Raw genomic sequence first — 23836 nt, forward strand, 5'->3', positions numbered from 1 at the left:
CCAGCTGAGCAGGGAGCCCGACATGGGGCCTGATCCCAGGACCCCAGGATCATGACCTGATCCAAAGGCAGATAGATGCTTAACGAGTGAGCCACCTAGGAGCCCCTACCCTATAACTTTTAAATGCAGCTTGGAATTTCAGTTAGAGTCCCCAAAGCTCTGTTTTGTCTTTATTCATCCATTGATATGTTTATTTATTTATTTGTCCTGCTACAACATATTCTCAAATGCCTGTTACATATATGCCAGGCACTGTTCTAGGAGAGTTACTGGGTGTTGAACTGAAGTAAATGAATAAAATGTAGCAGTGACATTACATTGCACTAAGTGCTCTGGAAAGCACAATTATGGGTGTTCTCAGAACTTGGTCTTAGGGTAGCTAGAGAAGCTTTGCAGTGGAATGTACATCTAAATTGCAAAGAGTTTGGGAGGAGAGGTCCAGAAATGTTCCAGGCAGGGGGATGGATGTGTACAAAGTACAGAGACCATGAAAGATGGTTTAGTTGAGGAACCAGTAGTAATTCAATTGAAACAGTCAAGTAAAGGCTGAAATACAAAGTGCAAGGACAGTGGAGGGGATTGGGGAAGTCGCAGCCGATGAAACTATTGAGATAAGATCATGAAAGCCGTTGTAAACTATGGGAAGGAATTTGGACTTGAACCTCAAAAGAACTGAGAGCCAGTGAAGAATTTTAGGCAAGAGGTTAACACAATCAGACTTTATGATAGATGACTCTGGATAGTGTGTGGGGAAATTGTTTTTTAAAAAATCAAGGCTAGCAACAGGTAGATCCAGTTAAGAGAATGTTGGGGACACTCAGGTGAAAAATAATGGTGGCCTAAACTAAGGGTGGTGACAATAAACATGCAGAAGAATAGAGTGGCCTGAGGGAGATTTGGGACATGGAATAGGTAGGCCTTAGTGATTGGATAGCGGTGCAGAGGGAAGGATCAAGAATGTTACCCAGTTTCTGCCTTCAGCAGCTAGGTGGGTAGAGATGATATGGAATGTGTATGGCAGGTACTGGGAGAAAAGAGATGGATCTAATTTTGGGTCCATCTAATGGATTTCATGTTGAGCAGCACCTGAGTGGCTCATCCCTTCAGCATCTGATTCTTGCTGTCAGCTGGGGTCTTGATCTCAGGGTCATGAGTTCAATCCTCACATTGGGCTTCATGCTGGGTTTGGAGCCTACTTTAAAAAAAAAAAAAAAAAAGAAAGATTTACTTTTGGACATGTTGAGTTTGAGGTACTTGCAGGAAATGTCCAGTGGGCTGAGCTTGTATCCCATGAGAACAGTTTAGCTTGAAGATAAGTTTAAGGAGTCATCAGCACCTAGCAGTTTTTAACTTGGGGCCCATGGGTGGCTTCGGGAGGTTCTGTTTAATGTATGTTTGTATGTTTGTCTGGAAGGTCCATAGCTTTTATATATGGCAGAGAGTCCTGTGATGTAAAAAGATTTAAAACACCTGTTATGGGGTGCCTGTGTGGCTCAGTCATTAAGCATCTGCCTTTGACTCAGGTCATGATCCCGGTGTCCTGGGATCAAGCCCCACATTGGGTTCCCTGCTCATCGGGAAGCCTACTTTCCCTCTCCACCCCCCCCCCTCCCCGCCTTGTGTTTCCTCTCTCACTGTCTCTATCAAGTAGATAAAATATTTAAAAACAAGAACAAAAAAACACCTGTTACAATGATCAGTTCAGTGATGGAAAAAGATAGGATTGTTTAAGAAGAGTTAGGAGATCAATAGGAAAATGCCCTGAGCACCACCTGCATTAAAGCGCAGAACAGTAAGGGTGAACAGCAGAGCTCAAAGGCAGGATTGTGGAGCCCAAAGTTCCTGGTTGGAGCTGGAGGATAAGGGTCAAATCCAAAACAAGTAGGAGGTTGGGGGGGGGGCACTGACTGTTTGGGTGGTGGGCATCTGGGGCTTCATGGGCCGATTCAGTGGTTCTCAAACTTCCACGTGTGTCAGAATCAGCTGGAGAGCTTGTTAAAACGGAGAGGGATGGCTGGGCCTCATCTCCCAGGTTGTCCTGGATCTAGGGAGGGGCTTGAAAATTTTCATTTCTAACAAGCTTCCAAGTGAGGCTCATGCTGCTGGTCTGGGAGCCACACTTTGAGAACCACTTGGCTTAATGACTCTGGGTACGTACTAGTGAAGAGCTGGGCAGAGCCCACATAAATGGCGAGATCATGAAGTCTAGACCTATAGACCTGGAAAAATAAAGACTAATGATTCCATGCTACAGGTAAGGAAACTGAGTTCCCAATCTGCTACACAAATTCTTACATAGTAAAGGCAGAGTGAGGACTAAAATCCTAATGTTGAAAAACAAAAAACAAAACAAAAAAAACAACAAGACTGTTATTTCCACTGTGCTATCCAGCTGTCTGAAAATAGAAGTATGTTCATCTCTCTGACACTGGTAGTTCAGGCATTGTGCAACTTCAGATTTAAATCCCTGCTTCTGGGGGCGCCTGGGTGGCTCAGTCGCTAAACATCTGCCTTTGGCTCAGGTCATGATCTCAGGGTCCTGGGATCGAGCCCCCACATGGGGGCTCCCTGCTCAGTGGGAACCCTGCTTCTCTCTCTCCTACTCCCCCTGTTTGTGTTCCCTCTCTCACTGTGTCTCTATCAAATAAATAAAATCGTTTAAAAAAAAAAAAAGTAAGTCCCTGCTTCGGGGCGCCTGTGTGGCTCTGTTGGTTAGCATCCAACTCCTGATTCGGCTCAGGTCTGAGATCAAGCCCCATGTGCAGCTCTGTGCTCAACACGGAGTCTGCTTGAGATTCTCTGTCACCTCTGTCCCTCCCCAACTTGAGCACACCCTTCCTCTATATAAGAATTTTTTAAAAATTCAAGTCCATACCTCTAGAAAAAAATAGAAATCATGGGTTGGGAGAGTTGATGTTTTCTTGCCTTCGACTTCTTACTTCATCCATCATGTCTGATGTGGATTATTTCCTTGCATAGCGCCTGATAGAGGAAGAGAACATGCTGGCTCCGTCCCTAAAACAGTTTTCCTTACGAGTGGAGATTTTGCCATCCTACATTCCAGTGAGGGTTGCTGAAAAAATCCTGTTTGTTGGAGAATCTGTCCAGATGTTTGAGAATCAAAATGTAAACCTGACGAGGAAAGGTAAGAACCTCCTTGCCCAGTGGGCCCTGTCTTTAAAGGCCCTTTTTAATAGCACGTGGCCCCTCCAAGGGAGTGGCTGATAAGGTTTCTGCACTGAGATTGCAGCACGACCAGGACGCACTTACGTGAGAAACCAGAAGGAGATGCACCAGGGGGACAAGCCCGTCCTGCTGTTCTCTGCCTTCCTTTGATGGTGCCTGCCTGCTTTGTAGGATCCATTTTGAAGAACCAGGAGGACACTTTCGCTGCGGAGCTCCATCGGCTCAAACAGCAGCCACTCTTCAGCCTCGTGGATTTCGAGCAGGTGGTGGATCGTGTTCGTAGTACCGTGGCCGAGGTTTGTATGTCCTAGTAGGCTTTCTTAGCAGGAAGACAGACTAGGCCCCCAGAAATTGAGCACTTGACTTCCATTGCTTCTTGATGTGGTTAGAGTTTAGCTTGGAGGGAATTGTGAGAGTCGCAGGGCAAGTTTTTCATAACAGACGCAGAACTGCTTTAGTCTCCACACCTGACAGGATTCTAGTTAGCTATTTACTTGAATAAAGGAAGGTCTACTTTCAAATTCAGGCAGTCCACATTTTGAATCTATCAATGTAGTTGGTGATAATGGCTAGGAATCAATGGATTCTGACTAAATTTAGCACCTTGCTTATATTTTAGATGGCTTTATTACTTTTTCATTAATTGGGTGTAATAACTATGAGGAACATAGAATAAGTTTTATTTTTCCATTTTTACAAATGAATAAAATAGAAAGCTAACTTGGCTAGTGTTGCAAAGTAACAAAGGTGAAGTCAGAAGCAGGGCTTGTAACTCCTAGCTCAGTGTTTTTCTTTCTTTTTTTCTTCCCTTTTTTTTTTTTTTTTTAAGATTAATTTGTTTAGGGGCCCCCTGGGCGGCTCAGTCAGTTAAGTGTCTGCCTTAAGCGTCTGACTTCCACTCAGGTCATGATCCAAGGGTCCTGGGATTGAGCCCAGAGTCAGGCTCCCTGCTCAACAAGGAGTCAGCTTCTGCCTCTATCTACTGCTCCCCCTGTTCATGCACTTTCTCTCTCTGTCTCAAATAAATCTTTTTTTTTTTTTTAAGATAAATTTATTAGGGAGAGAGCAAGCATAAGCCGGAGGACAGGCAGAGGGAGAGGGAGACAAGCAGACTCGCCGCTGAGCAGAGAGCCAGATGCAGGGCTCAGTCCTGGACACTTAAGATCATGACCTGAGTGAAAATCAGGAGTTGGAGGCTTAACCGACTAAGCCACCCAGGTGCCCCCTAGTTCAGTATTCTTAAGTGAATTCTGCTTTATCCACTGACTTAGATTGTGACCAGTAATTTTTCAGATGTGCATCTGTTCTGTGGCCTAAAATAAAATTTGGCTCACAGGTGTGTGATAATGTGAAATGGGATTTTTAGTTTAGTCACCTGTTTTGTTTACTATATTACTGGTTTTCTTTCTTTTTTTTTTCTTTTAAAGATTGATTTATTTGAGAGAGAGAGAGAGAATGAGAGAGAGCATGAGAAGGGGGAGGGTCAGAGGGAGAAGCAGACTCCCTGCCCAGCAGGGAGTCCGATGCAGGACTCCATCGTGGGACTCCAGGATCATGACCTGGGCACCCTGTATTAGTGGTTTTCGACTTCGGCCCTCACCTCCAGAGCTGCTGACTGGTAGATCTGCATTGGGAGGGAGGGGGTTGCTATGGGTATTTACACCATCCAACTGGACAACCAGCCAACAAACCACTGTAGGTGATGGTGAAGCATACCCAGCACACTGCAGTATCCAGAACTGAGAAGCGTAGCAGCACATATCCTCACATTGGAAGCACAGTAATCTACCATGAATATGATTTCCTTTTCTAGTCACTGTCTCAAAAATTCTAGGCATGGGAGATAGCTGTGATATTGACAGAATATTAGATCATAAGGTGACCTTTAGGTATCACTTCATTTGATTCTTTATAGGCAAATAATTACTTAAACTCTTTAGAATACATGCTTTTGTCCTTTCGTAATTTTAAGATCCTACCCCTCCATCTATAGCCAACACAGCTCTTGTCTAAGGGGCTGGTGTCTTGAGGTCCTTGCAACTTATTTTATTAAATCTATTTCTGTTCTTTCATTATTCTTGTGATAACTTTGGAGTTAATTCATGGAGGAAAGAAAAAATCGTATTGAATGAATAATACAAGATTTCAAAAAAATTTTTTTCTTGTGAAATTCTGAAATGTGGATATTGGTAGAAATTACATTTCCAGTTTAAAAATGATAGATGAAGAGTGGAAGTTCAGACTCTTTGAAGTTTTTTATAATTGTAGCTAATAGGCCTTTTTCAGAGCTATTCTCTTAAAGTAACACTTTGTAGTAATGAAAATAGTTTCCTTTTCAGAAGGAAAAAGGGGGAGTGTCTTACAAATATATATCATACTCATCCCCTTTGGTTTTCTTTTTTTTTTTTTTTAAGATTTTATTTATTTATTTGACAGATAGAGATCACAGGTAGACAGAGAGAGAGAGGAGGAAGCAGGCTCCCTGCCGAGCAGAGAGCCTGATGCGGGGCTCAATCCCAGGACCCTGGGATCATGACCAGAGCCGAAAGCAGAGGCTTTAACCCACTGAGCCATCCAGGCACCCCTTGGTTTTCTTTTTTTTTAAGTATACATACTCTATGAGTTTATTTATATAAAGTTCAAAAACAGTTAATGTAAAGTTTAATATAAAAGTTCAAATGCACGGCCGCTCAGTGGCTCAGTCAGTTAAGCATCTACCTCTTGATTTCAGCTCAGGTCGTGATCTCAGGGTTGTGAGATCCAAGCCCTGACTTGGGCTCTGAGCTGGGTATGGAGTCTGCTTAAGATTCTCCCTCTCCGTCAGCCCCTTCCCAATCCCACTGTCTATCTCTCTCTCCAAAAAAAAAAAAAAAAGAGTTCGAAGGCAGAACTAATCTGATATTAGATGTCAGAATAGAATTTGACCTTGGTCAGTGGAAAGGGCAGGAGGAGGGCTTTCAGGGTGCTGGTTATACAAGTGTGTTCAATTTGTGAAAACTCTCCAAGCTGTAAACTTATTATTTGTGTACTTTCTGTATATTTTTTAGTACTTAAATGAAAAGATTTTGAAACTTAATTCCTAGATATTTAAGTTGGTTATTTTGATTTTTTTTTTAGTTGCTTATTGTTTTATGTAGAGAAGTGGCAGTATTTTTGTGGGTTAATCTTCTGTGTGACAACTCGAAGTCTTTTTTTAGTTCTAACAGTTTGTTTTTTCTATTGATTTTTCTAAGTAATGATCGTATCATTTGCAAATAATGAGTTTTACAACTTTTAGACTTCTGCTTTTCTTTTTCTTATAGTCTTGGATCTCTAATACTATATTAAACAGCTGGAGTGATAAGTTGGTATAAACTGTGTTAACCAATGGAGGCAATAGTGGGCATTTTTGCTTTGTTGGCCCTTAAAGATCATGCATCAACAGTTTCTCTATTACTTTAATGTTTGCTGGAGGCTTTCAGCACATAAGTTTATCAGGTTAAAAAAGTTAACCTTGTTTCTAGTTTGTTATTGTGTTTTTATCATAAATAGATGTTGAATTTTGTCACCTGCTTTTTCTTTCTCGATGATGGTGCAATTTCTTGCTCTGGGTTCTTTTTCTCCTTTAATCTATTTATAGGGTAAATTCCCGGTTAGATTTTCAGATGTTGAATCTTCCTGAGATAAACTGTACTTGAAAACATGAGGTTTTATTTTTTAAAACACTGTTGGATTTGGTTAGGCAGTACAATACTTGGAACGTTTGCATCTACGTTTACAAGTGAAATTAGATCATTCCTGTTTTATTCGCATGTGGTTGCAGAATAAAGAGTGTATAAGCCTTATAAATGAGCTAGGTATCTCTCACTTTTCTTTTTTTCTAGAATAATTTGTATAAGACAGGAATTGGTACTGGAAGTTTGAACTTATCTGAAAAATTATCTAAGCTAGGTTGTTTAAGAAGGGGAAATCTTCGGAGTGCCTGGGAGGCCCAGTCAGTTAAGCGTCCAGTTCTTGATTTTGGTTTAAAAGGTGGTGATCTCAGGGTCCAGGGATCGAGCTCCACATGGGGCTCCACACTCATTGAGACGTCTACTTGAGGATTTCTCTCCCTTTCCCTCTGCCGCTCTGCCTGCTCATGCCCCCCGAAATAAATAAATAAATCTTTAAAAAAAAGAAAAGAAAATCTTTACCAAGTCAACATATTTTAAACCTGTATTAATCTGTTCAAGACTGTTATTTCTTATACCAATTTTGGTATTTTCTAATTTTCTAGGAAGGCCCATTTCGTCTAGATTTAGTTTTTTAGAAAATCTGTCTGTAGCTATTTGTTTTATTTTGTATTTTATTTTAATCTTTTACTGTTCAGTCTTAACTAATCTTTTTGAAGAGCCAGCTTGTGTTTTTATTACCTTTTTTCTTTATCTCATTGATATCTGCCTTTATTATTTTTCTTCCTTTTTTAAAAAGATTTTATTTATTTGACACAGAGAGACACAGCAAGAGAAGGAACACAGCAGGGGGAGTGGGAGAGAAGCAGGCTTCCCACTGAGCAGGGAGCCCAATGAGGGGCTCTGTCCCAGGATGCTGAGATCATGACCTGAGCCACCCAGGCGCCCTGTTTTTCTTCCTTCTTATTTCTTTGAGTTTTCTGTTACTCTTTGCCAGTTTCCTGGGTTGAAAACTTGACTTTTCTATTTGTAACCCTTGCTTCCTAGGAAATATATGTAAAACTTTATTGCCTTGACCTTGTCCCACAAGTTTTTGGCATGGAGTATATATATATAATCATCCTGTTCTAAATAATTTATTTTCTTTCTGATTTTCTTTTTAACCCCAGGAATTTATTAAGCTTTAATTTTTATTGCAGTATAGTTGGAGAACACAGTCTGTAGATCGGTCCTTTGGAGTTGATTGAGGCTTCCTTTATGGATTAATGTAGGGCCCATTTTTGTTTTTAGTTCTACCTGTGCCCAGAGAGTGTATATTCTGTGAGTCTAGAGTTCTGTGCCTGTTCTAATATCTCATTTCCCGGCTGTATGTTAGGCATGTGCATATTTGTAATGAATATATATTTATTGTTTTCCTTTTATGTATATATAATGTCTTCTTTATATACTTATTTCTGTATATTAATATATATATATATGTACATACATATATACATACTCACATACACACATATATATTTTTTAAACTTAAATTCTATTTTATTAGTTAAGAATCATTACCCACCTCTTTTCCAGGTGATTATTTACCTCATATCTTCTTCCATCCTTTCTTTGCAACTCTTTTTACCTCCCTGGCCCCAAGCAAGCACTGATGTACTTTCTGTCACTAGAGATTAGTTTGCGTTTTTTAGAATTTATATAAATGGAGCCAAACAATACGTGCTTTTTGGCGGGGAGGAGGTGGGTCAGGATGTTTTTCCTTATGATTATTTTGAGATTAATCCCTTTTGCATGTATCAATAGTTTATTCCTTTTTAAAAGCTTGTACAGAATGTTTCTATAACCATCATTAATATCATTATTTTAAACATTTCTCTAAATGCATTGCTGAATGGTAAACACATCCCTGTACTTTAACACTCATGTCATAGCAATTAGGTACCACTTTTATAAATACCATTATTACAGGTGTTTATAAACACTTCTCTGAATGCATCATGGCAGAACAAGCACATCCATTCCCTGAAATAACACTCTTCTCAGCGTATCCTGAGCATACAATTTTTTTAAACTTTATTTTATTGAGGATCTTTGTTGATCTTTTCCTGAGGATCTTTATTACATGTGTTTTTATTTATCATCATTAATACATGTGCTTTTATTTTTTAATCGAACTGTATTTGATATATAATATTGCATAAATTTAAGGTATACAGCATATTGATCTGACACATTTATATATTCTTTTTTTTTTTTTTTAAAGATTTTATTTATTTGACAGACAGATCACAAGTAGGCAGAGAGGCGGGCAGGGGGAAGCAGGCTCCATGCCGAGCAGAGATCCCGATGCGGGGCCCGATCCTATGACCCTGGGATCAGGACCTAAGCCGAAGGCAGAGGCTTTATTTAACCCACTCAGTCACCCAGGCACCCCACATTTATATATTCTTTTTTTTTTAAGATTTTATTTATTTATTTGACAGAGAGATCACAAGCAGGCAGAGAGGCAGGCAGAGAGAGGGGAAAGTGTGTTCTTTACTGAGCAGAGAGCCTGATGCGGGGCTCGATCCCAGGACCCTGAGATCATGACCTGGGCCGAAGGCAGAGGCTTAACCCACTGAGCCACCCAGGCACCCCACATTTATATATTCTAAGAAGATTTTCATCGTAGGGATAGTTAGCACCTCTGCTATATCCCATAACTATCATCTCTTTTTTGTGGTGGGAATAATTAAGATCTAGTCTCCTAGCAAATCTGATTATAATACAGCATTGTTGCCCATATTCACGACTTATATACCATACCACGACTTATATCTCCAGGACTCAATTACCGACTAGTTTGCAGGTTGGTAACCTTAAACAACCTCTTTCCTATTCCTCTAACCTGCAGCTCCTGGTAACCACCATTTTACTCTGTTTTTATGAGTTTGGCTTTTTTGGACTATACATATAAACACTATCATGCAGTTTCTTTCTCTGACGTATCTCAGTATAATATGCTCAAGGTCCATCCATGTTGTCACAAGTGGCAGAATTTCCTTTTTCATAACTGAAATATATATATTCCATTATATAATCACATCTTCTTTATCTGTTCACCCGTCATGGACACTTAGTTGTCTCCATATCTTGGCAGTTGTGAATAACGCTACAGTAAATGTGGGAGTGCACGTATCTCTTTGATAATCCTGTTTCGTTTCCTTTGTGTACACACCGAGAAGTGGAATTCAGAATCATGTGGTAGTTCAATTTTTAATTTTTCAGGGACCTCCGTACTGTTTTCCATGATGACTGAACCAATTTACATTCCCACCAACAGTACATGAGGGTTCCCTTTGCTCCACATCCTCACCAACAATTTGTTACCTCTTCGTGATGATAACCATTCTAATAGGTGTGAAATGATAGCTCTTTGGTTTTGACTCACATTTCCTTTTTGGCTAATGATATTGAGCATCTTTTTGTGTACCTGTAGGCCATTTGTATGTCTTCTTTGGAAGAAAAAAACCTGTTTAGTTCCTCTGTCCACTTTTTAATTGGATTATTTGTGTTTTGTGGTGGTGGTGGTGGTGGTGGTTGAGTTGTAGGACTTCTTTATATCTTTCAGATATTAATTCCTTATCAAATATGTGGTTTGCATAAATTTTCTCCCATTCTGGAGGTTGTTTTTCATTTTGTTGATTATTTCTTTTGCTGTGCAGAAGCTTTTTTTTTTTTTTGTGCAGAAGCTTTTTATAAGATTTTATTTATTTGAGAGAGAGAGAGCAGGAGTGGGTGGGGTTGGGGAGGGGCAGAGCAAGGGGGAGAATCAGGCTCCCCGCTGAGCTGAGAGCCTGACATGGGGCTTGGTCCCAGGACCCTGGGATCATGACCTGAGCCAAAGGCAGACACTTAATGACAGCCCCGTGTCAGGCTCCTTGCTCAGAGAGTCTGCTTCTCCCTCTCCCTCTGCTGCTCCCTTTGCTTGTGCTCTCTCTCTCTCAAATAAATAATAAAATAAATAAAATCTTTTTTAAAAATTGTACAATTCAGTGGTTTTTAGTATATTCAGTGTTGTCCAACCATCAGCATCATCTAATTCCAGAACATTTTCATCTTTTTTTTTTTTTTTTTTTTTTACTTTAAACTATCCCTTCATTCTTGGGATTAACACAGCTCAATTATGGCATATAGTCTGTCTTCAACCTATTGCTGGATTTGTACAAAATCATTCTTTTTTTTTAACCTTTTAAAAAAAATTTTTTTAAGATTTTGTTTGTTTATTTGACAGAGAGAGAGAACATAAGCAGGGGGAGTGGCAGAGGGAGAAGCAGGCTTCCCACTGAGCAGGGATCTCTATGCGGGGCTCCATCCCAGGACCCTGGGGATCATGACCTGAGCCAAAGGCAGAGGCTTTAACCCACTGATCCACCCAGCGCCCCCTGTCTTTTAATTCTTAAAATGATGCTGGTGGGCAGTGACTTTATTCTCTAGGCAGATGCTTAATGACTGAGCCACCCAGGTGCCCCACAAAACCATTCTCTATAGAAGTTTTCATTGGAATGAATTTTGTTCCTGTTTTGTTCTTTTCACAGCATCTCTGGAAGCTCATGGTAGAAGAGTCAGATTTACTGGGTCAGCTGAAGGTAATAGCTGTCTTTTAATTCTTTTTTTTTTAAATTTATTTATTTGACAGACAGAGATCACAAGGCAGAGAGGCAGGCAGAGAGAGAGAAAGGGAAGCAGGCTCCCTGCTGAGGAGGGGGCTCCATGTGGGGCTCCATGTGGGGCTTGATCCCAGGACCCTGGGATCTTGACCTGAGCCAAAGCAGAGGCTTTAACCCATTGAGCCACCCAGGCACCCCCTGTCTTTTAATTCTTAAAATGATGCTGGTGGGCAGCGACTTTATTCTGTAGGCTCTCCCTGAGAGCATTGGTTGCCTGTACCCAGACTTCCAGAGTAGCCTCACATGTCCTCACCCAAGAGGGCAAATTCTCCCTAATATTACACATGTACTGTAGCACAAAGGTTTGGGTGTTTACATTCTTCTGGCGGAACAGACTTGTGTTGCCATTGAATAAATGACACTAAAGACACACCAGTTGTCCTGCCTTGACAAGTTAGGAAGTGTGCCCCTGTGAAATGCCAAAAGCCTGTATCCTTTTGTAGGCTGGGCTCACACTGATGAGATTAGCAACTTCATGTGTAATTATGACGGTGAGCAGCTCCTGCCTTTCTAGATCACTGAACTGTAAATTGACATTCTTTCTGCAGATCATTAAAGACTTTTATCTTCTGGGACGTGGAGAACTGTTTCAAGCCTTCATTGACACAGCTCAACACATGTTAAAAACACCACCCACTGCAGTAACTGAACATGGTAATTGCCCTTTGGGCCTGAGAATTACTGGTTGACTAATGTTATAGGGTGTTTCTTGACTGCTGCTGAACCGTTCAGTCTGTTGCACGTTAAGAGCAGCCTGGTGAGTTAGAGAGTAGGGTTTCCAAAGATGGAAGGCCCTTTGGTGGGCTGCACACTGAAGTCACTGGGAGTTGCCTCTTGATCCTTCCTGGAAGAGTGGGTATAAATCAGGTATTATGTTATCAAAGTGTTGTTCTACATCCCTACGGGACAGACATAGTGCTACTTACTGCCCCTTGTTGTATTCGACTTCTTTAGGTTGCAAATGATGGAAACCTAACCTGAACCAACCTATGTAGAAAGGGGGAATTTATTTGCTATTTTATCTGTAACTCCAGTGGGATAGTATAGCTGGGCTTCAGACAATAGAAACTAGGGACTTGAATATTGCTAGAATTTTCTTTCTTACCGTATCTTGTGTGTGCCTCTTCCATGCTCTCTGATGGCCTTCCACTCCAATTTGGAAACATGGCCAGCAACGGTTTTGAGCAAGTACCTCACAGTGTCTACTGGAGGAGCCAAATCCAGCATCTCTGGTAGCAAATTAAAAGATTCCAGGAAGGGGTTTTGATTAGCCCAGTCCAGATCATAAACATACCCCCGCACCAAAGATGTCAGACATTAAGATACAGTGAAGTGTTCACCCTTGACTAATGGGAGTGACGACCATTCCCATTCACACTATGTGAGGAGAGTCGGGAAAGGATCAGAATAAAAATAAATAAATAAATAAAAATTAAAAAAGAAAATGGGGGGAGATTAAGGTTTCCTTTTTTTCTGACTCTATAAACAATAGATGGCCACTGTATTCACACAAGACTTTTTTCATTGCAGATATCAGAAAACCCAATTCAAACTCATGCAAAGGGGAAGAAAAATGTTTTGATTCTGATAGCCGAAAAGGCCAGAGGATGAAGGTTTTAGGCAAAGTCTGATCCGGGGGCTCACATGACGCCTTTGGGACTTGGTGCCATTCCATCTTTCACCTCTGCCTTTTTTCTCAGACAGGCCTGCTCCATATGGTAGCAAGATGGCCTCCAACCAAGCTCACATCCCACTAAATCCCAGTTTATCTAAGAAAAAAACAAAAGAAAAGCTCTACTCTGAATAGAGCCTCTGGATTGGCCTGGCTGGAGTCATGTTCATATCCCTAAACAAAATAGTGTAATAAGTTAGAGTATTACATTCCATTGAGCATGCCTGGGTCACCTGCCTACCTACCCCTAGCATCAGGTATTGTCAACCCCACTGAACCACATGGCTAATACTGGGATTCTCTAGGGAAAACTGGGTGCTATTATCAGCAAGAGAAGGGGGAATGTGTGCGAGGCAGGTAAAAGCAGCCCGTCTCCACGCGTCCACCATTAGTGTCAGGTGGGCTGGAGAAGTGGAAAGCCAGCGGCATCTGGGCCTGTTACGTAGCCTAGCGTTCTTGTCAGCCACTGTGTTCCCCCTTGCAGATGTGAATGTGGCCTTCCAGCAGTCCGCACACAAGGTTCTGCTGGATGATGACAACCTTCTCCCTCTGTTGCACTTGACAATCGAGTATCACGGAAAGGAGCATAAAGGTTTGCCGTTCTTTCTTGCATCTTTCTGCTCCTATGGGTTCATCATCTGTTCTCCCATCCGTGCTTCCACCCACCTCCACAGAAACCATTTCATTTTGGACCTTAGAAGTCACGTTGTCTGAGGCCCTATTTTGTATGGGAGGAAAGGGAAGTCCAGAGAGGCGAGGCAGGATGCCCAGACCATGGTTTTTTTGCCCTGCTGAGGGAATGGTCTCTGTTTATTTCCAGCCACCAGACTTTTAAGGCTGAAAAAAAGAATCTGAGAGACCTCCTAAGAGAATCTCACTTGCCTTCTAATGCAAGTCCCTTAGACTTCCCTTGCCTTCTAATGCAAGTCCCCTTTTTGTCGCCTGTGTGCTTCTGACACTATAGGTTCAAGCGATGAGCACTCCCTCATGAACGTGACTCACCTTGTAGAAGCCCTGATTCTGAATGAGCAACGTTGTCTTTTCTTAACAGATGCTGCTCAGGCAAGAGAAGGGCCTTCTCGGGAAACATCTCCCCGGGAAGCCCCTGCGTCTGGCTGGGCAGCCCTCGGTCTCTCCTACAAAGTGCAGTGGCCGCTACACATTCTCTTCACCCCTGCTGTTCTGGAAAAGTGAGTATTTCTGAATTTCTCCTAGGTCAGTATGACCTGACTTGCAAGGGTAGAAATAAACAGGAATAGAATTGTTGGGCGCAAGATAACCACGCAGCTGGTGGTCGTAAAGTCTGTAAGTCAGAGGCTGCAAATACAGTTGCCTTCAGGGACTGGACAGAAAAGCTTAGCAAGTGAAGCCGAGGACACAAGGCCGTGGGGGGTGCTGGGTGCTGAGTGCTGGGTGCTGGGATGAATGAAAAGTGTCAAACCCTCAAACCACCAGTGTGGTGGTGGTGTGTGTGTTTGTTGTTAAGATTTTATGTTTTAAGCAATCTCTGTACCCAGTGTGGGGCTTAAAATTACAGTCCCGAGATCAGGAGTTGCAGGCTCCACTGACGGAGCCGGTCAGGTGCCCATTGTCATGTTTCAAGTTGCATAATCAGCAGTTTACACACTGCCTGTCTGTGGCCTCTGGAAGATGCAGTCTTGAGCACCTCATGAAGAATCTGGCCCTTGCCAATTGCATCAGACTAGCAAGTTTCCTTCCTAAAACTTGTGTAATTTTTTGTTGATCTACTTGGGAAGACTTTCCAAGCCCAGATGTTTGCTGTGGACTTGAGCCACTGCAGAGGAGCTCACCTTCTTACCCCCAGGGAGAAGCAGTGGGGATGGCTAAGCTGGGATGGAAAACGGGAGCGGGACCAGTGTGGTAAGAGGCTCTGGGATCAGCTTTGTTCTTTATCCTGAGAGCCTGCCAGGTGCTGTTGCTCAGTTCCATCAGGACCTCCTGTCTCCGAAGCAGGAAACCAGAGCTCTAGGGGAAGGGAGGCTGGAGAATCAGGCTTGGCTAGTGGTCACCTGTGGAATCCATCCCCACACTTACACAAATCTCTCAAATCCTGTCCTGGCCCAGGCTGTGGCTGGAAGACAGCAGCCTTTGTGCTCAGGCTAGGGGAATGGAGATAAAGGGAAATGATGAACAAAAGGGCCTCTCTTCCACCCTCTGCTCCTGTTCCCAGTCCTCTCTACCTTTCTGAGTAGAGAAGCTTAGGGTATGAGAGCCTAGGCATGATCTGGAGAAGACAAGGCCGGTCCCAGGAGTTTGCTGGGGCAGGTTCAGGGCCTTCACAGCTCCCAGTGTCCCACAGGCAAACATGTACATCCTCACTTGATATGCTCTGAACACCCTTGAAAAAATCAATCTCTGATGTAGTTTTAAAAACGTTTTATTATGGGAATTTCCAAATATAAACAAAAGCATGGACCATAATGGCCCCCACGTATACATGATCCAGCTGCAGCAACTGTCAGCGTCACTTGTTCGTCTCTTGTTTTAGTGAGAGCCTTAGACAGCAAAGCCCAGCCGTGTCGTTTCACTCCATCACTGTGTGATGCAGAGCCGGCGTGTTGTCAGTATAACTACAGTGCAGTTATCACAGCCAGTAAAATTAACAATAAGTCCTTATCTGATATCTGGTACAGATTGAAACTTTCCCAGTTATTCAAAAATGTCTTGTTATGTTTCGGTTTGTTCAAATCCGAATCCAAACAAAGTGTACTATTTTTACATAGTTCCATTAGAACTATTTACATTGTTCCATTAGAAATAGATGATCTTAAAAACCAAATCATATTGGTTTCTGCAAGTCTGCCTATGAACAAGTAAATATATCCAGTTTCACTAGGAATCAGCTCTGTGTTCCCATGTGTGTTCTCAGCGTTGGGCTCGGCATGAGGCAGCTAGGCCCTGAGCTTGCCGTGAGGCAGGAGCTAGGGAGCCCTTAATCGCATTCTCTCTTCTTTGGGACAGAAAATTCGATTAACTGAAATCCTTGCCTCCTAACACATTGTTATTATTGGGCCACACAAGACCCTCCTGCCTTCCTTTCACATACACTGTAAAAGCACTTCCCAGCACAGAAACTGGAACACCAACAGTAACGGTCTTTCTTAGTCTCCCTCCCTTGGCTCCCCCAGCCCAAGGTCACCCCTCTCCCACAGTCCCGTTTTCTGTCTTTTTAATCAATATATTTATTTTAATATATATTATTTATATATATATATAAGTATATATAATTTTATATATATTTTAATCAATATATATTTATATAAATATATCAATATATATTTAATCAATATATATCCCCTCAAAGTATGTTTTTTTCCTACCCGCTTGTTTTAAGCTTTATTGAATAAAAGTATAAAAGGCTCTATGTACTCTGAGATTTACCTGTTTTATTCAGAATCCTACTGCTAGGAGTCCTCTTGGGCTCTGCAGCTGAAGCACATTCATTTTGACAGCTATGTAATATTCCACCATCTCAGTGAGCCACAGTCCATTCAGCCACAGCTCTGGCCATTCTTCTTGCCTCCCTGCCTTTCAGGGAACAGGTGGCAGGCCCAGAGTCCTAGGGTCTGTCATGCAGGTGAGGTGGGCAGTGAAGTTTTATTCCTGAAGAGCCTGACATTTCTGTCACAGGTACAATGTCGTCTTCAAGTACTTACTGAGCGTGCGCCGGGTGCAGGCCGAGCTGCAACACTGCTGGGCCCTCCAGATGCAGCGCAAGCACCTCAAGTCCAACCAGACAGACGCCGTCAAGTGGCGCCTGAGAAACCACATGGCCTTCTTGGTGGATAATCTTCAGTACTATCTCCAGGTCCGGGCCCAGGGCTGACTAGAGGAAGGGCGACCAAAGTCTGGGAGGTGGGTGGGGTTGACTCAAGAGGGACTGCAACCCTGCAGTGGTTGAAATATTGGGGGTTGAGAAAAGGCACAGATTTTATCACTGGGCAGGGTTTCTTGGTGGCATTTTAGAAGAAAGTGGGGATAAAGGGAAGGAGACTGAGTCTAGGGTTCTTGTCAGCAGTGCAGTATTTAATTCTTGTTTAATTCTTGTTGATCTGACCCTCATGTTTAGAGTTGGCTAGAACGTCAGTCGGTGGAGGGGATGTGGCATGAGGCGGGGGGATCTGCCAGAACTTTGGAGCTTTTTAGGCATTAGATAGGTAACTTTGTAGAAAGCTAAGCAACACAAGGGGGTCTTTGGTCAGCTTTAAAGTGGCTTGAATAGGAGGGAGACTTTCTCTTTCATACTGTCAGGCATCTTAATGTCCTCGAGTGCTTAGAATGTGCTGGGTCCTGAAAGTACCTGTGTCCCTGCCCATCAGGTGGATGTGCTGGAGTCTCAGTTCTCACAGCTTCTGCATCAGATCAACTCCACCCGCGACTTTGAAAGCATCCGATTGGCTCATGACCACTTCCTCAGCAATCTGCTGGCTCAGTCCTTTATCTTGTTGAAACCTGTAAGTAGGCTTGTTGGTTTCCTCAGACTGCTTCTCGCCTGACTGTTCCCTTAGGTCCTGAGTTGCCAGGATACGTAACTCTCATTAAACAATTGCTGAATCTCCACTTTCAGACCTTTTTAACAACTTAAAGCAAAACTAAAAGGGAATGTTAAAAGGGAACTTAAATGTCTTTGAATTTCTGAAATATTGTATCCTGGGGATGTGGTGAGCAGCTACAGAAGAAAAAGTATGTGCTGAAAGGATTTAATTTAAAAAACCTGACACCACAGAAAGACTAACGAAAGCACATATAGTACTTACTTTCTTAGCAATCTTTTGGGCCAGAATTCACCAGTTCCAAGTTGTTTTCACAGCTAAGAGGAGTAGTGTCTCCCTGACTGTGTGTGTGTATGTACATCTCCTTCAGGGTCATTATCCTCAACCTTGGCTACACATGGGAATCACCTGGAAGCTTTAAAAAATCTGGGACCCTGAACACTTAAATTAGAATCTCTGGAGTGAAACCCAGGGCCCGGTGTTTTTTTTTTTTTTTTTTTTTTTTTTTTTTTTTTTTTTTTAATTTTTTTTTTTTTTTTTTTTTTTTTTTTTTTTTTTTTTTTTTTTTTTTTTTTTTTTTTTTTTTAAATTTTTTTTATTTTAATAAACATATAATGTATTTTTATCCCCAGGGGTACAGGTCTGTGAATCGTCTGGTTTACACATTTCACAGCACTCATCATAGCACATACCCTCCCCAATGTCCATTTCCCCACCACCCTCTCCCGTCCCCCTTCCCCCCCGCAACCCTCAGTCTGTTTCTTGAGATTGAGTCTTTTATGGTTTGTCTCCCTCCCAATCCCATCTTTTCATTTTTTCTTTTCCTACCTCCCCCCAAACCCCCCCACCTTGCATCTCCACTTCCTCATATCAAAGAGATCATATGATAGTTATATTTCTCCGATTGACTTATTTCGCTAAGCATGATACCCTCTAGTTCCATCCACGTCGTCGCAAATGGCAAGATTTCATGTCTTTTGATGGCTGCATAGTATTCCATTGTGTATATATACCACATCTTCTTTATCCATTCATCTGTTGATGGACATCTAGGCGCTTTCCACAGTTTGGCTATTGTGGACATTGCTGCTATAAACATTCGGGTGCACGTGCCCCTTCGGAGCACCACGTTTGTATCTTTAGGATATATACCCAGGAGTGCAATTGCTGGGTCGTAGGGTAGCTCTATTTTCAGTTTTTTGAGGAACCTCCACACTGTTTTCCAGAGTGGTTGCACCAGCTTGCATTCCCACCAGCAGTGTAGGAGGGTTCCCCTCTCTCCGCATCCTCGCCAGCATCTGTCATTTCTTGACTTGTTAATTTTAGCCATTCTGACTGGTGTGAGGTGGTATCTCATTGTGGTTTTGATTTGTATTTCCCTGATGCTGAGTGATGTGGAGCATTTTTTCATGTGTCTGTTGGCCATCTGGATGTCTTCCTTGCAGAAATGTCTGTTCATGTCCTCTGCCCATTTCTTGACTGGATTATTTGTTCTTTGGGTATTGAGTTTGATAAGCTCTTTATAGATTTTGGATACGAGCCCTTTATCTGATATGTCGTTTGCAAATATCTTCTCCCATTCTGTCAGTTGTCTTTTGGTTTTGTTAACTGTTTCCTTTGCTGTGCAAAAGCTTTTGATCTTGATGAAATCCCAATAGTTCATTTTTGCCCTTGCTTCTGTTGCCTTTGGCGATGTTCCTAGGAAGAAGTTGCTGCGGTGGAGGTCAAAGAGGTTGCTGCCTGCATTGTCCTCAAGGATTTTGATAGATTCCTTTCGCACATTGAGGTCCTTCATCCACTTTGAGTCTATTTTCGTGTGTGGTGTAAGGAAATAGTCCAATTTCATTTTTCTGCATGTGGCTGTCCAATTTTCCCAGCACCATTTGTTGAAGAGGCTGTCTTTTTTCCATTGGATATTCTTTCCTGCTTTGTCGAAGATTAGTTGACCATAGAGTTGAGGGTCTATTTCTGGGCTCTCTATTCTGTTCCATTGGTCTATATGTCTGTTTTTGTGCCAGTACCATACTGTCTTGATGATGACAGCTTTGTAATAGAGCTTGAAGTCTGGAATTGTGATACCACCGACTTTGGCTTTCTTTTTCAATATTCCTTTGGCTATTCGAGGTCTTTTCTGGTTCCATATAAATTTTAGGATTATTTGTTCTATTTCTTTAAAAAAAATGGATGGGATTTTGATAGGGATTGCATTAAATGTGTAGATTGCTTTAGGTAAAATAGACATTTTCACAATATTTGTTCTTCCAATCCATGAGCATGGAATATTTTTCCATTTCTTTGTGTCTTCCTCAATTTCTTTCATGAGTACTTTATAGTTGTCTGAGTATAGATTCTTTGCCTCTTTGGTTAGATTTATTCCTAGGTATCTTATGGTTTTGGGTACGATTGTAAATGGGACTGACTCCTCAATTTCTCTTTCTTCTGTTTTGTTGTTAGTGTAAAGAAATGCGACTGATTTCTGTGCATTGACTTTATATCCTGACACTTTACTGAATTCCTGTATAAGTTCTAGCAGTTTTGGAGTGGAGCCTTTTGGGTTTTCCACATATAGTATCATATCATCTGCAAAGAGTGATAGTTTGACTTCTTCTTTGCCGATTTGGATGCCTTTAATTTCTTTTTGTTGTCTGATTGCTGAGGCTAGGACTTCTAGTACTATGTTGAACAGCAGTGGTGATAACGGACATCCCTGCCGTGTTCCTGACCTTAGCGGAAAAGCTTTCAGTTTTTCTCCATTGAGAATGATATTTGCGGTGGGTTTTTCATAGATGGCTTTGATAATATTGAGGTATGTGCCTTCTATCCCTACACTTTGAAGAGTTTTAATCAGGAAGGGATGCTGCACTTTGTCAAATGCTTTTTCAGCATCTATTGAGAGTATCATATGGTTCTTACTCTTTCTTTTATTAATGTATTGTATCACATTGATGGATTTGCGGATGTTGAACCAACCTTGCAGCCCTGGAATAAATCCCACTTGGTCGTGGTGAATAATCCTTTTAATGTACTGTTGGATCCTATTGGCCAGTATTTTGGTGAGAATTTTCGCATCTGTGTTCATCAAGGATATTGGTCTGTAATTCTCTTTTTTGGTGGGATCCTTGTCTGGTTTTGGGATCAAGGTGATGCTGGCCTCATAGAATGAGTTTGGAAGTTTTCCTTCCATTTCTATTTTTTGGAACAGTTTCAGGAGAATAGGAATTAATTCTTCTTTAAATGTTTGGTAGAATTCCCCTGGGAAGCCGTCTGGTCCTGGACTTTTGTTTGTTTGGAGATTTTTGATGACTGTTTCAATCTCCTTACTGGTTATGGGTCTGTTCAGGTTATCTATTTCTTCCTGGTTCAGTTGTGGTAGTTTATACATCTCTAGAAATGTATCCATTTCTTCCAGGTTGTCAAATTTGTTGCCATAGAGTTGCTCGTAGTATGTTCTTATAATTGTTTGTATTTCTTTGGTGTTGGTTGTGATCTCTCCTCTTTCATTCATGATTTTATTTATTTGCGTCCTTTCTCTTTTCTTTTTGATAAGTCTGGCCAGGGGCTTATCAATCTTATTAATTCTTTCAAAGAACCAGCTCCTAGTTTTGTTGATTTGTTCTATTGTTTTTTTAGTTTCTATTTCATTGATTTCTGCTCTGATCTTTATGATTTCTCTTCTCCTGCTGGGTTTAGGCTTTCTTTGTTGTTCTCTCTCCAGCTCCTTTAGGTGTAGGGTTAGGTTGTGTATTTGAGACCTTTCTTGTTTCTTGAGAAAGGCTTGCACTGCTATATATTTTCCTCTCAGGACTGCCTTTGTTGTGTCCCACAGATTTTGAACTGTTGTGTTTTCATTATCATTTGTTTCCATGAATTTTTTCAATTCTTCTTTAATTTCCTGGTTGACCCATTCATTTTTTAGAAGGATGCTGTTTAGTCTCCATGTATTTGCGTTCTTTCCAAATTTCCTCTTGTGATTGAGTTCGAGCTTCAGAGCATTGTGGTCTGAAAATATGCAGGGAATGATCTCGATCTTTTGGTACCGATTGAGACCTGATTTATGACCCAGGATGTGGTCTATTCTGGAGAATGTTCCATGTGCACTAGAGAAGAATGTATATTCTGTTGCTTTGGGATGGAATGTTCTGAATAGATCTGTGATGTCCATCTGGTCCAGTGTGTCATTTAAGGCCTTTATTTCCTTGTTGATCTTTTGCTTAGATGATCTGTCCATTTCAGTGAGGGGAGTGTTAAAGTCCCCTGCTATTATTGTATTACTGTTGATGTATTTCTTTGATTTTGTTATTAATTGGTTTATATAGTTGGCTGCTCCCATGTTAGGGGCATAGATATTTAAGATTGTTAGATCTTCTTGTTGGACAGACCCTTTGAGTATGATATAGTGTCCTTCCTCATCTCTTATTATAGTCTTTGGCTTAAAATCTAATTGATCTGATATAAGGATTGCCACCCCAGCTTTCTTCTGATGTCCATTAGCATGGTACATTGTTTTCCACCCCCTCACTTTAAATCTGGAGGTGTCTTCGGGTCTAAAATGTGTTTCTTGTAGGCAGCATATGGATGGGTTTTGTTTTTTTATCCATTCTGATACCCTGTGTCTTTTGATTGGGGCATTGAGCCCATTAACATTCAGGGTAACTATTGAGAGATATGAATTTAGTGCCATTGTATTGCCTGTAAGATGATTGTTACTGTATATTGTTTCTGTTTCTTTCTGATCTACTACTTTTAGGGTCTCTCTTTGCTTAGAGGACCCCTTTCAATATTTCCTGTAGAGCTGGTTTGGTGTTTGCAAATTCTTTCAGCTTTTGTTTGTCCTGGAAGCTCTTTATCTCTCCTTCTATTTTCAATGATAGCCTAGCCGGATATAGTATTCTTGGCTGCATGTTTTTCTCGTTTAGTGCTCTGAATATATCATGCCAGTTCTTTCTGGCCTGCCAGGTCTCTGTGGATAGGTCCGCTGCCAATCTAATGTTTTTACCCTTGTATGTTACAGACTTCTTTTCCCGGGCTGCTTTCAGGATTTTCTCTTTGTCGCTAAGACTTGTAAATTTTACTATCAGATGACGAGGTGTGGACCTATTTTTATTGATTTTGAGGGGCGTTCTTAGCATCTCCTGGATTTTGATGTTTGTTCCCTTTGCCATATTAGGGAAATTCTCTCCAATAATTGTCTCCAATATACCTTCTGCTCCCCTCTCTCTTTCTTCTTCTTCTGGAATCCCAATTATTCTAATGTTGTGTCGTCTTATGGTGTCACTTATCTCTCGAATCCTCTCCTCGTGTTCCAGTAGTTGTTTGTCTCTCTTTTGCTCAGCTTCTTTATTCTCTGTCATTTGGTCTTCTATGTCACTAATTCTTTCTTCTGCCTCATTTATCCTGGCAGTGAGAGCTTCCATTTTTGATTGCACCTCATGAATAGCTTTTTTGATTTCAACTTGGTTAGATTTTAGTTCTTTTATTTCTCCAGAAAGGGCTTTTATCTCTCCGGAGAGGGTTTCTCTAATATCTTCTATGCCTTTTTCGAGCCCGGCTAGAACCTTGAGAATTGTCATTCTGAACTCTAGATCTGTCATGCTACCTATGTCTGTATTGATTAGGTCTCCAGCCTTCGGTACGGCCTCTTGTTCTTTTTTTTGAGGTGAGTTTTTCCGCCTTGTCATTTTGTCCAGGTAGGATTTGCTTTCTCCTGCTGTGGAATTCCGCTGTTCTTGGTGACTGAAGTTGGTTTTGGATGGTTTCTTGTTGATCTTCTGGGGGAGGGGCCTGTTGTAGTGATTCTCAAGTGTCTTTGCCGCAGGCGGAATTGCACCGCCCTTGCCAGGGGCCAGGCTAAGTAATCCGCTCGGGTTCGCTTTCGGGAGCTTTTGTTCCCTGAGCGCTTTCCGTAGAGTTCCGGAGGACGGGAATGAAGATGGCGGCCTCCCAATCTCTCGGCCCGGAGGAGCCGAGAGCTTGGGGTTCCGCTCCTCAGTGCGCTCTCAGAGCAAAGCGCCCAATAGCCCCGCCTCCCTGGCTTGCGGTCGCGCCTCGAGGAAAGCAGTCAATTGTTGGAGCTGGAGAAAAGCGCCGGGTCGCTTTTGTCTCCGT

At 41.7% G+C, this 23836-nt stretch overlaps 1 protein-coding gene across 1 annotated transcript in view; it reads left to right on the forward strand.

Annotated features, from left to right (window-relative positions):
* Window positions 1–23836, forward strand: part of TUBGCP4 (tubulin gamma complex component 4) — a 44533-nt gene that overhangs the window by 16062 nt on the left and 4635 nt on the right. The window contains exons 8-15 of the mRNA XM_080807883.1: window positions 2980–3145; window positions 3358–3482; window positions 11414–11464; window positions 12094–12199; window positions 13702–13809; window positions 14269–14407; window positions 16869–17046; window positions 17558–17692. Coding sequence (XP_080664009.1) covers window positions 2980–3145; window positions 3358–3482; window positions 11414–11464; window positions 12094–12199; window positions 13702–13809; window positions 14269–14407; window positions 16869–17046; window positions 17558–17692 — 1008 coding nt within the window. The remainder of the gene's footprint in view (window positions 1–2979; window positions 3146–3357; window positions 3483–11413; window positions 11465–12093; window positions 12200–13701; window positions 13810–14268; window positions 14408–16868; window positions 17047–17557; window positions 17693–23836) is intronic.

Source organism: Martes martes (assembly GCF_963455335.1).
Source record: "Martes martes genome assembly, chromosome: 7".
Lineage (NCBI taxonomy): Eukaryota > Metazoa > Chordata > Mammalia > Carnivora > Mustelidae > Martes > Martes martes.